This window comes from Pristis pectinata, chromosome 11 (genome assembly GCF_009764475.1).
Source record: "Pristis pectinata isolate sPriPec2 chromosome 11, sPriPec2.1.pri, whole genome shotgun sequence".
In the NCBI taxonomy this organism is placed as follows: domain Eukaryota; kingdom Metazoa; phylum Chordata; class Chondrichthyes; order Rhinopristiformes; family Pristidae; genus Pristis; species Pristis pectinata.
Genome location: NC_067415.1, coordinates 75,233,010 through 75,246,779, shown reverse-complemented (window position 1 = coordinate 75,246,779; position 13,770 = coordinate 75,233,010). Strand labels below are relative to the sequence as shown.

At 38.5% G+C, this 13,770-nt stretch overlaps 1 protein-coding gene across 2 annotated transcripts in view; it reads left to right on the top strand.

Annotated features, from left to right (window-relative positions):
* The window catches only part of ndfip2 (Nedd4 family interacting protein 2), a 59,421-nt gene extending 51,855 nt beyond the window's left edge, over nucleotides 1-7,566 (top strand). Inside the window, exons 7-8 of one of the 2 annotated variants that reach the window (XM_052026330.1) lie at nucleotides 4,517-4,622; nucleotides 6,536-7,566. In XM_052026330.1, coding sequence (XP_051882290.1) covers nucleotides 4,517-4,620 — 104 coding nt within the window. In that variant the 3' untranslated portion in view covers nucleotides 4,621-4,622; nucleotides 6,536-7,566. Of the gene's footprint in view, nucleotides 1-4,516; nucleotides 4,623-6,448 lie in introns of both variants that reach the window. The other variant, XM_052026331.1, reaches the window with a different exon arrangement.
* Nucleotides 7,567-13,770: the final 6,204 nt, after the last annotated feature.

Sequence of the window (13,770 nt, the reverse complement as noted above, 5' to 3'; positions counted from 1 at the left end):
TTTATTTCAGATTTTCAACATCTGTAGTAATTTATTTTTGAATGTAAAAAATTATTATAAAATATCAACAAAATAATTGTTGATCTTATTGTGTGAGGTGTTCTCAGGATTAATTAACTTCAAAGTTTTTCCGTACCAGTTGAAGGCTGTGAAACAATATTATTTCTTGATGCTGATTGGTCTTATTACTTCCCTGTTTTTGGTTAAATTGGAACCTCATTCCTGGACTTCATAAAAATGTGGGCAATTAAAGTAATTTAAGAATTAAAGTAAGATCTTGAAATGGAAAGGTGGAATATTATTTGCTCAAGTTTGTGTTTATTCTTTCAAACTCTAGACAGAATAACTGTCATCCTTTTTCAGTTCAAGTAATGCTCATGCTACACTTTATATCACATTTTGTAGAAGATTTTAGAATATTACGTCTTTGAGATACGGAAGACCAAAAACATGTGCTTCTAAAAAGTTGATTTTGGCCACTCGTGCCATTATTAGTAGTCAATGTAATCATTATTTAGGAAATAATGATGTTAAGAACAACATAAGCTAAACATTGTTTCGTGAGGTAGAAATTAAAAAATTAGTGAACCCCTCAGTCTCCTTTGCTCCAAGGTAAATAGTCCCAGCCTATCCAATCTTATAACTTGAGCCCAACAATTCAGCAACATCCTAGTAAATCTCTTCTGAACCTTCTAGCTTAATTACATCCTTCCTGTAGTGTGATGACCAGAACAGCACAAAATGCTCCAAGTGTGGTCTAACTATTGTTTTGTCGAACTGTAACGTGACCTCCCATCTCGTACTCTGTGCCACGACCAAGAAAGGCAAGCATGCCATATGTTGTCTTCACCACTCTGTCTAGCCCGTGTTGCCACTTGAAGAGAACTATATACTTGTACCCCTAGGTCTTTCTATTCAACAACATTCCCCAGGGCCCTGCCATTCACTCTGTATGTCCTGGCCTGGTTTAACTTCAAAAAATGCATCACTTTGCATTTGTCTGAATTTTATTCCATCTGTCACTCTTTTGCCCACCTTCCAAATTGATCTAGATCGTGTTGTAACCTTGGGCAACCTTCTTCACTGCCCTCTATAGCACCAATTTTGGTGTCATCTGCAAATTTAGTAATCATGCCCCTTACACTTTTATCCAAATCATCAATATATATGATAAACAACTGTTGACAGGCCTGCTGTCAAAGAACTATTAACACACTGCCTCTTACCAACAAGCCAATTTTTGTATTCATTTGGCTAGCTTGCCCTAGATCCCATGTGTTCTAACATTCTGGACTGGCCAATCATATGGGACCTTGTTAAAGGCCTTGCTAAAGCCCACATGGACAATCCTCTTTATTACCCCTTCAAATAAACTGTCAAATTCATGAGACATGGTTTCCTACGCACACCTTTCTAAGGGTGGATTTCTTTACACCATGGCATATGCTTATTATGCCTACTTTTATTCTTTAACATTGTTTTCTGAGTATGATGGTACAGACATTGTCACAGTTATTGTATGTGCAAGTAAAACACTTTCGCTGGAATCAGAATGTCAGCCCACTGATCAGGACTGCATGTGTCTTTGGTCTTGGTCCAGAAGTTCTCAAATGAAGACTCTTTGATTTAAGTGCTGAGTTTGGGAACGACAGAACCATGGGTGTTATGATACTTTTACCACACTGGATAAATATTTATAATGTAGGATATAAACTGGAAAGAAGAAAATAACATCAAACTTTTCGAATATTAGCATTCTGAATCTTAGGAAGACTTGATCAGTCAACATTCTGATTGTAAGTTGTCATGAATGCAAGAAAAAGTCCTTTTTTACTGTATGATTTCAAGGCAATAATTAATGAAGGGTATTTGATGTAGTCTGTCATATAGAAGAGGAATAACAAACTATTCCCAGATATAACTCTGCAATAAAAAGTTAAATTGATATATTATTAAGGTATTGTTTAACCAGCGCTTTTGTAAGTTGTCAAGGGGTGATGTGTATTGGAACACAGGCACCAGGGTTCTTTCATGGGTTCAAATTTTTGGAAAGTAGATCTTAGAACGACGGCCCAGAGGATATTTTGATAGCTGAATCTCAAAGTAACAAAGGAAAATTTCACTAGCAGCTGAACTAAACTAGAGTCAGTCAAATGATGTTACTGAGATGGATCTTGGCACAGTATATGGACAGAAGCACATCTGAGTTGCAAATAATGGCTTTGAAGAGAGCTGTCATATCTCTGATAAGGGAAGAAATCCACCTGGAGAGATTCAAACATAGAGCTTCTTAAAAGGTAGGGACAGATTTAGGAGGCAAAATCATGTACAAAGATATTGAAAAGTAAAAGGCACTTGAATATAGGTGTAGTAAAATCGAGGTTTTTTTTTAGGAATGGGATAATGACAACGATCCTGAAGGTGCATGATTAGTTTCCTGAAGAGTAAGGATCATTATGTGTGGCTAACATGAGAGTCGGGGAGGGGTATTGTTTAGACAAGACAAGCCTTGGTGGAAAGGTTCGAGGGGAGATGGGAGAGAAACAGGAAAAAAAATTGAGTTTTGGGCTGAGAAAGGGTGGGAAGCCTGTATAAATGTGTTGGAAAGGGAGTGCTGATCTTAGTACATTTGTTGGAGGCAAAGAGAATACAGAGGAGTTTAAGAAGGTGTGCAAATAGGGAGTCAAGTTATCCTTGCATTGAAGCATGACCCTGGAATAATGAACCGTTTTGGCAGATGTGTACGTGCCTCAGTGATGCTTCTGTTGTCTAGCCAGCTCTGGCAATGAATGGCAAGATCAGTTAGTTGCCAAAATCATTCAAGTCTGCCCCTCTGAATCTGTGCTATTGCTCTCTGATAATTTCAGCTGTGACCATACTTGGTCTTGCCAAAGTTGGAGAAGAGAAGTGGAAATTTGGGATAGATATTGGAAGGTGATTTGCGTTTGTGCAGCCACATCGCAGCATCGGAAAGAAAGAAAAGAATTCCTGAGTAAAATTGTAATTGTAATCACCAGAAGTCAGCATTTTTATTCCTGGTTAAAATTATAAGGGCTAAACATTGAAAATAAAAATTGAAACAATGAGCACAAGGATGCTGCTGATCCACAGGCAGAACACAAGGAACAACCCACATTGTGACTGGGCACTCGGGTCAAACCGTCACCCACATACTGAACTCTTGCTGTGAGAGATCCATTTCTGGTGGCATCACAAGCATTCAATGTACCACCTGAAGTCACCAAATGCATTGCTAAAACTTGGCATCAGATTATGATGGTTTCTCTAGTTATGCCTCTTAAATGCTGAATTTCATTGCACTAAATCTTGAGATATTCTCAGAAATCTTTCGTGCATTAAGTTATAGTGTAATATACATCAAAGTACTCAGCTTTTTAAAAAAATTCTATGCAGAGGGGTAATAATTTCAAGATTAGTTGCAAATCAGGATTTTCTAGATTAATGCCAAAATGTTAAATTCAATTGAAAACATCCAGGGCCATTTTTCTTTCATTTGTGTTCTAGGTTAATGCTCTATTTTCAATGTTTACATTTTGATTATTTTTCAGAACACAACTTTGTTTTTGGACTTCACTAAATAATCATGCGTGCAACAAGCAAACTGCTGGAGGAACACCAGGACGTGCAGGGTTTTTGACCAGAAATGTCAACAGTTTCTTTCCTCCCACCAATCATGCTTGACCGGCTGAGTTTGTCCAGCAGATTGTTTGTTGCTTCAGATTCTAGTATCTGCAGTCTCTTGTGTCTCCAAATAATTATTCATTGTTCTGTCACATTAAATTGCAGCTTTGTTTCCTTTTAAAAACATTTTGAATTGGCCCAATTACAAATTGCCTGGATTTATTGGCTGTACAGGTGCCACTAATAAAACTAAATTTGTTTGAAGATTGTTTCTTTTGAGGATAGTTGTCAGGTAGATTGCTGGTAGAAAAGGAATTCATTTCATTCTGTCAATACAGCTGTTTCAACCTTGAGCAAGTATGAGTGAGAAGACTGGACCATTTGCATCACCGCTATCCATTTAAGTTCAAAGAACCAATTCCTAAGTTTAAAAATAACTTTCCTTGAATCTGTTGAGATGATGAGGGAGGTAGTTGTGAAGTAATGCTTTCTGCAGGGTAAAGTATGGAAACCAAAGTTACTACTTGATCTTTTCTTATGTACACTACACTATGAAAATGGAGGAACTGTAGTAGCTTCAACTGGTTTTGATTATTTGTATTTAATGTGAATCAAGAATCTCTGGACATCTGACAAAATTGAAATAAGAATCATTTGCTTTTGGTGGTTTGTGCTGGTTTTAAGTCAGCAGCTGGAACCTAATTTTTAAAGGTCCTGAAGCAACTTTGCAAACCTTTACTGCTGAATAAATCTTTGTTCATGTTGGTGACGACATGAAGTCCTTGTATCCATTCTAAATTAAAATATATTTATATTTTCACTTTTCATTCCTTTTGGTACTCGGTAAGATATTTTGTATTTCCTTTCTCCTTAGGGCTGCTGCTGTTTTTCAGAGGTTTTATCAACTACCTGAAAATCAGAAACATGTCTGAGAACATGGCTGCAGCACACAGGACCAGACTTTTCTTCTTGTACTAGAGGTAACAATGCATTTCAATGGGGAAATTAATAACATTGTGGTTTATTTTGCTTCTATGTCAGTGGTTTGATAGCTTCCTTTTTCTTAAATGAATTAGTTCAGTAACATCCATCATATTTAATAAAGTGAGAATCTGTTCAATGAGATTTAAAGCATTTCATCAGCAGTTCACTGCTGCCTTATGTTGCCATCCTGCTTTTAATCACCCAAGCAATTGCTATGCAAATGAATCTTCTATTCAGCCTCCAGTTACAGATCTAGGGATGCTTGGAATATGGCTCTGTAAAGTTACATTTGTCCATAACCATATTTTTAAACTGCTGAATCATGTCCCCAAGATCACCAGCATTGGGTGGGAAGATCCAAGAGAAAATATTTAGATATCAGGATCAAGCAATCCAACTCCATTACTAGCCATTTAAACTTTTTACAAACATGTATCAGGCCATTGATGAGGTGAAGGGGGTGGTGTGGCATAATTAACATCCAAAAGTTGCAGAATAATTGCATTGACAGCGCTGCATCTTAAACTCATCAGTAAACTAGAGGGAAATCTTGTAGAAGATGTAAGGTGGAGAAATGAGTGTGAAGTAGGCAATAAACTTGATTTGATGACTTGAAATGAGCTAGAAGGAGAAAGGTGCTTCTTATCCCAAAGGCCTTTAACTTTTGCAACCCTACCTCCCTCTCTTTCCCCCCCCACCCCCCACCCCCGATACAGTGTTTTGCCATAGCCTTCCTGCTCCCACTCATACTGTATCCTGACCTAGGTCCCAATTTCCTGCTACCATCATAGTGGCTCTGATGTCCTGTCTCCCCAGTCTAAATTTTTACTCCACTAACTGCAGAAAACATTTCCCATCTGGCATTACGCTGCTTGACTGCCAAGTGGGAATCTAATGATTATTTCAATAGGCCCTGCCATTAATTTTGGCTGGGCACCCAAGTCTCCAGTTTTGTTGAGCTCTTTCCATGTGCCTCCCTTCATCTCCACACTAAAACTCATTGACACATGTAAACAAAGTGGTTTACAGTCAACTTCAATGTTTTTAAAAAATATTATAGAAAATTATTTTCAATGAGCAATCTTGAAATTATATAAGATATATAAGGGATACAAGATATCTTTATTAGTCACATGTAATCAAAACACAGTGAAATACATCTTTTTGCGTAGTGTTCTGCGGGCAGCCCGCAAGTGCCGCCATGCTTCCAGTGCCACACAGCATGCCCACAACTTCCTAACCTGTACGTCTTTGGAATGTGGGAGGAAACCCACGCAAACACGGGGAAAACGTGCAAACTCCTTACAGCAGCCGGATTTGAACCCGGGTCACTGTTTCTGTAAAGCGTTACACTAACTGCTACACTACCTTGCCTGCCCACACTTTAATAAAATAGAAATTCAGAACATAAATGAAATTAAATGGAACGTTTGCAGCCAATTATTTTAGCATTAATTTGAAAGTACAATACTGCTGATCATGGAAATCTGAAATAAAACAAATGCTCATCAAATCAAGGTGCACCTGTGAGGAGGGAAACTGAGTTTCTGGTCAATGATTTGCCAGCAGTTTTATTTCATAATTGGTATCTTAGTTTGACTTTTTCTATCCTCTGCCTGAGGAGATTCTACCACAATTGTCCCTCAACTATATTGCTAGGATTGCTTATTGTGATCACTCTGTATCTGTTCTAGTTGTAGACAGATATGCACAGAAAGTTAATTGCCCAGCTTTGCGTAGAATTAATGTTCCCCTGGGTGAAGTATCAGAAAACTGATTATAACGGTACAACTATTCCATGTTGTATTTTTTTTGCCTTCAGAAGTGTGCAACTGTAGAAGATGGGAAAGGAAATGAGGAAGATGAAGGAAATCCCAAATGATTAACCTTATAATTTTGTATCTTCTAGAATGTGGCTAATGAGCAACTTGAACATTCCTTCCTAATGTGAAATGTCCAGATATGCTTCAAGCTGCCAAGTTATTTGCTTGTAAAACTACTGAAGAATAAACAAGATGAGTTACCACAAAATCTAAGCAAAGTACTGAATTGAAAGGCTCATTATAAATTGAGTCAGTTTTCTGAATTGCTTGATGGTTGGAACTTATCCTGTCAAATTTGAAATAAAAAGTGAATATACACAAAGCCCTTTTGAAATATTAACAAGTTCTAATCTACAAACTGCTACTCAAGACCTAGTGAAGCTATCCCTGTTCCAAGATGTTTATCCCATAGATGCTGATATGTTTGTAACTGGATATCCAAAGGGCTTTGCCTTTTGCCTACCTAGCCATGATTTTGGAAAAAAAGTTTTTAGAATTATTTAAAATGATTGAGACTTAAAAGCAGCTCTTTTCCTTATTAAGCTGGTATACTTGGGGTGGGGGGGGGAAGTTTACTGGATTTGGACTTAGAGGTCTGTTGACTTTCTTGACATGCCTTTATAACACTTCCAGAGCAGGAAGTAATTCCACATATTTGTATGGTTTTAAGCTTTTGAAATGGCTTTGCTGGTTTATTTTCATTATTCACTTTTTACAATTGACTATTGCATGACATGAAACTGCTTTGCTAACACAACTATTCTCTTATCGGCTCAAATGTTGCATCAAATTGCTAGAAAAATGTAACTGGAACTTAATTTTAACTTTGAGGTAAATTGTTGCAATAGCTTTTTACACCCTGTTATAAACATGCTTCATTTGCCTGATTTTCTTTTAAAGTTGATCATCAAATCAAATGACTTTTTTGCAAGGATTATTCATTTCAATTTATGCTTTTTAAAAAAAAAATTACTTGAAAGGAAGTCATAAAGAAAGTCGAGGGTAATTTAAGAGTATCTGAAATTAATGATGGTGATTTGTTGAGTTTGCAAAAGATGTAAGTGCAGAATTCTGCACACAAAGTTTGATGAAAAATAAATGCTGATTTGATAATTTACTTTGGTTTTGATTTCTGCAATTCACTGACTTAGAAATGCAGTATAGTTTTGTTTCTGAATTTGAATAAAAATGTGTATGAAATTTTTTGTAAAAATACTGCTTTGTATTTGTCTAGATAATGGAGCATTTGCATACATCATTTTCAGAGAAAAAAGTATATGATGCTATCTTTAACATGTAAGTTAATAGATACTATAGCTCTGGCCATTAGTTTACATAGGAATTTCCTTTAAGTACATCCATGAATGCCTTCACTCTGTTAAGTGAACTACAGCCCAGTGACAAAAAGAAATTACTCGTTGCCAACAATGAGAAAGGAAATGATGCAGGGCTTCAATTCTAGTATTATACATGGCCTGCATACTCAATGAGATCTATTCACAACAATTCAATAAAGTAGTAATCTCATAAGCAAACCAAGTATCAAATTAGCTCTGAGGTGCTAAGAATTGTTACTAGCACTGTGACTCTGGCAAATGCCATAGTTTAAAAAAAACTTGGTTCAAGATTCTTCTCTGAATCATTAGCTAATTTAATGACAATGATCATTGCTATATAAAAAATATGTAAGACCAAAACAGCACCAACAAGTAGGAATACCCATGATCACTTTTGGTTATTGCGTGCCTTCAAAATCACCATGATGTTTGTTTTCAACCAAATTTTACTCCACATTTTAAAACTAAATGTAGTTATTTCAACTACTCCCCAATGTTACCATGACAATAATTGAGGTGTCATAAAGAGGAGGACATCAAGGCTGAAACCAATGATTTTGCATTGCATTGATTACATTCAACTGTCTTGTTTTGTAGCTGAATATGTAAATCATTAAACAAGAATAATTTGAGGTTTAGCACTTTTCTAAAACTCCAAGATGCATCACAGAAGTGTTAATAGATAAAATTTGGAACTGAGTGACAATTAGTCCAAAACCTTAATGCAAGGGGTAGGTTTTAAGGTGAGAGGATTGCCAAGTGATTTAAGGCATGCCAGAGCTTGGTATTTAGGTAGCTCAAGGCATAGGCATCAGTGAGAAACAAATGGAAAATCTAAATGGGCAAGAGTTGGAGGAGGACAGATATTAGAAGATCGTATACCTGGAAGATGTTACAGATTCAAGGAGGTGCAAACTACAATGGGATTTGAACATGAGGATGAGAATTTTAGATTGCAGCACTGGGATCTAATGTGAATCAAGGAGTATAACTGCACAAATTAACCCCTGGATTCAAAGCAGAACATTGATAGCACTTTGTCTTCAAATGACTTTTAGATAAATATATCATAGTCATGCAAAATCAATGATATCAATGACAAAATAATGACTGGATGATGTTCTCTTTATGATAGCTCAGTTATTGTTGTGGTGACACTGGGGAGTAGTTGAAATAACTACACAGTTTTAAAACATGGTTGAAGATAAACATTGTGACTTGAAGGCATTCAGTAATCAGAATTGATCATGGGAATTTCTTTCTCTTGGTGCTTTTGCTGTCTGTCGTATTCCTTGATAGCACTGACTACTTTCATTAAATTAGCTCTTGGTTCAGAGCAGAATCTTGTCGCCAAGTTACTTTTTTTTTAAACAACCATAGCATTATAGCCTCGGGTGTTAGGCTAGAACTGGCGCAGGTACTCCCAACACTTCAACACATATGCTTGCATTGAATTATTTGGTTATTATCAAATTGCTGTTTGTGGGAACCTGCTGTGTGGAAATGTGCTGTCATGTTTGCTGCGTAACACAAGCCACACTTCAAAGAGTACTCCATGAGCTGTAAGTTGCTTTGGGTCATCCAAAAATAGACTAGTAGGGCACTGTGTAGACATTAGTCCTTCCATTGTGTTTCAAAATGTCAAGGTTGAATTTACCAATGATTTTGTTTAATTAAAGAATTTCTTGTTTGAATGATTACTTAACTGTAAAGTTATTCCTCTGCTTGCTTCTCTCCATTGACACTTTCATCAAATGTTCACTCGTAACTTCAAATTGAATTTGGAACTTTCATTTGTTTTCAGGGATGAGGGCATTCTTAGCAAGATCAATCATCTCTAATCACCCTTGAGAAGGTGGTGGTGAGCTACCTTGAACTAAAGTACATTTGGTGAAGGTATCCCACAATGTTGTTGAGTAGGAAGTTCTAGGATTGAGATCCAGTGATGCTGAATGAGTGGAACAATATTTCAAAGTCAGGATGGTTGTGTGACTTGGAGGGGAACATGCAAGTGGTAGTGTTCTCATGTGCCTGCTGCCTTTGCCCTTGGTGACAGAGGCTATGGAAGGTGTCAAGTAGCCGAGGAGAGTAACTGCAGGCACAGTGCATTGGTGGTGAAAGGAATGAATGTCTGAGGCAATAGGTAGGGTGCCAATTAAACACTTGCTTTTACCTGCATGCTCTTGAACTTGTGTATTGTTGGAGTTACACTTTGCAAGGCAAGCAGATGCCTGGTGTTAGAGTGGCAGGAGCTGAGTCACTTGCCACAGGATACCCAACCTCTAACCTACTCTTGCAGCCAAAATATTTATGTGACTGGTCCCAGTTGAGTTTCTGCTCAGTGGTGACCTCCAGGATGTTGATTGTGGGGGACTTGGCATTTGTAATGCCATGGAATATCAAGGGTAGGTGGTTAGATTCTTTCTTGGTGCCTGTTAAATTGGCCTTTACTGGGGCTCTTTGATGGCAAACTTGGTCAAAGGCTACCTTGATATTAAGGGCTGTTGCTCTTTCCTTGCCTGGAATTCAGCTTTTTGGTTCATGTTTGCACCAAAGCAGTGATGAAGTCTGGAACCCAGCAGTCCCGGTGAAGTGCATGCTTGGCATTGTGGAACAAGTGGGGCATGCTACTTGATAGCTCTGTCAATAACACTTCTTAACACACAATGATTGAGAGTTGACTGACTGTGTGGTAATTAGCTGGATTGGACACATGGACGATTCTCCACATTTTCAGACAGATGCCATTGTTGTACTGGAACAGCTTGGCTAGAGCAGTGGCTAGTTGTTGAGCGTATATCTGTACTGCTAGAGCCAGGATGTCTATAGCCTTTTGCTATATTCAGTCCTGTCAGGCATTTCTTGATATATGGAGTGAATAAATTGGCTGAAGACTGGGTTCTGTGGTATTTAATCAGGAAGGAGCTGAGATAGATCATACACAACAAGTCTGGCTTAACTTGGTTGCAAATTCTTGTTTTTAACGCTCGCATGCTGGATAATTGAGGATGGAGATGTCCTGGAGCCTCTGCTTATTTAGCTGGTTAATTGTCCTCCAGCTTTTATGACCAGATGTGGCAAGAATTCAGAGCATTGATCAGATCCAATGATTGTGGGATTGTTGATTTTGCCATTATGTGGGCACATAGTCCTCTGCTGCAGGTTTACTCAGTCTTAGACATGGGTAGCTGCTTTTGGCAATCCTAGCTGCCCTCATTGAATCAGGTTTGATCCCCCTGTTTGAATGTGATGTTAGGGCAGGGGATATTCCTGGCTGTGAGATTGCACAGTGTAGTTGGATGTCCTGCTTATTCTAAGTGTTTCCTATTTAGCACAGCTGTAGTGCTGTACAACATGATGGAAGGTATTGGTGTGCAGTCTAGACTTCATCTCCACAAGGTCAATGTGTTGGTCCAATTTGGTTGTGGACAGATGCATCTGCAGCGGGTGGATTCATGAAGGCCGAGTCAATATACATTCATTCCTCACTTTGGTTCCCTCACTATTTACTGCAGACAGCTTTGTGCTTCTGTGATGGTGCTACCAAGCCAGACTTACTGATGGACATTGAAACTCTCCATACAGAGTACATACTGTGCATTTGCTACCTCCAGAGCTTCATCCAGCTGTTCATAATGAAGGACTGTTGGTTCATCAGCTTAGGGAGGATGGTAGGTTGTAATCAGGAGGAAGGCTGTGTTTGACCTAATGCCATAAGACTGTATGGTATCTGGAGTAGATGTTAATTCTCAAGGTGCTTCCTCTCACCTTTTATGTTTGTACCTTTACGTATCATATATATGGGTATTATATCAATATATATGACAGGAGATATGTCCTGCCAGTGGAACAGGAGGTATCCAGGGTTTATGATGGAGGAGTCCAACATCCAAGGTTTAATTTTGGGAGGATGGCTATTGCCTGACTCATCTGTGGGAAACCTCTGCCAATTCAGGCACCATTCCCCAGATGTTTGCAAGGAGGACTCTGCAAAGTCGACTGATCTAATGCAAATAATGTCTTTGGTTTTGTCTGAACTAAAATGTTCACTTTATCCCAAAAGAGAAAAGTAGATAGGACTTGGATCAACTATGATCTGCTGCATTTGTTGGTTTTTATTAGTAGTGCACTAATTCTGTAGTGTTTACATAATTTAGTGGCATTTTAAACCTTCTGTCAATTGCTCAAAATAGTTACAGTTGAAATAGATTGCTTGTGTGCATAATGACTAGGAGAGGGTTAATCTAGTTACTACTTATCTAATTCTAAGCAATTTTGTTGGCTATGGTGTGGAAGTCTGAAATCTCATCACTGGGAACAAGGGAATTAGGCATTATTTTCAAAGCCAGGCAATCTATTCCAGATGTGCCAAATGCTGCGTTTCTTCCATGCTATTTCCTGTTAGCCTGGATTGGAGCAGCTGCTGCCAGGGTTTGGGGATACTTAGCCAACTTTTTCCTCTTCCTTAAGCATGGAAAAACTTGCAGTGTCAGAGTGATTTATTGTCTTTGGTTCCCAGAACTTCTTGATCATCTGGGATCTTAGTCTGACTTAGAACATAATTGCACTGCGTGCTGCACAATATGATTTAGTTATTCATTCATCATGCATATGTTACTGGAAGATTGGGCAGTTTTGTGGATAGTTTGATATGAGGATATAAATCTGATGGTAAATAAACACTGTTAGCCTAGAAATTTAAATCATATTGCTGGAAGTTTCTCAGTGCTCAGGCTATGAAAATCAATGTTTCCCAGAGTTCTACATAACAATATTTTCCGGGTTGTTTTACAACACTTGCTCAGAAATTCAACCAACACGTCATGTGACACATCACCCTGGTGTCATTGAAGCACTTTCTGCATTGGATGAGTGCACAATGATGTCTTTTCTCAAGCAATGCTATCTTAGAGTGTTGCCAGTAAAAATTAGGTCACTTGGTTCCAAAGCGTATCTGTCATTGGGAACTCTCAACCCAACCAAGTGTTTGTAGTTGCTCTGCAATGATGCAACTTAAAAGGTCATGAATTCTTTTTGGTCTAACTTTTGTAGTCTGTTGCACAGCACTCTGAAACCTGTTGTTAATGACCAGTTGGAGACTTTGAGTGTGGTCTACTGCTATTTCAACAGATGATATTTTCCAGTAGGTGCTTGCAGGTACTTCCACAGGTTGTGCTGGATAACTTGGAACTAAATACTAGGTATTGGAGGTGGAGCAGAACTGGATGGGAGGAGCCTAGAAGATCGCATGTCCACACTTTTTCCTCATACACTCTACAGAGTCCCACACTCCCATCTTGACCTCTAAGGAGAAATGTTTCCAGAGGCTAAGATTTTTGAAATCTGTCTTGATGGAAATCTGTGACATTCAGAAGGGAGATCTTGAACCTTAAACCTGTGCATGGATTGTTTTGCTCCTCAAGGTTAAAGTTGCTGTCACCCTGAGCTTGGTAGCCTCTGGATTATCAGGTGGTAACAGCTGATCTATTCCATGTCCCACTGCAGGAAAAGGAACTTGCGCTTGTTTTCCTTCAGCAAGGAGTATTAGGCCAGGTGAGCACATGGATATACCACCATTGCCAGCCTCCCCAAAGTTGAGACAGTGGTGGACTACACTCGCGTAGCATTTCAGGATCCCCTTGAGAACCAAGATCACTTTGTAAATCATAAGATTCACCATTCCCTTAACATTCAATTTGTGATTGCCCATGAGGAAAAACTTACCACTACTCCACCTCTATTAGTATTAACATTTTTCACATTGGTCGTAAAGGGCTATCTTGTCTTTCCTTGGCTTCTGATTCATCCAACTGCAGCCAGACGCTGCTGTGATGAAAGCCATGGCACCACCAGGAACCTCGTGCAGAATCCCACTGGCCTCCTCAAAGTATGCAACAGACAGGGTTACACTTGGTCATCGCCTACTGCATCCTATGTAACTTACTCAACAGGACAACGCAGGTCTTGCTTGGGCATTTGAGCTT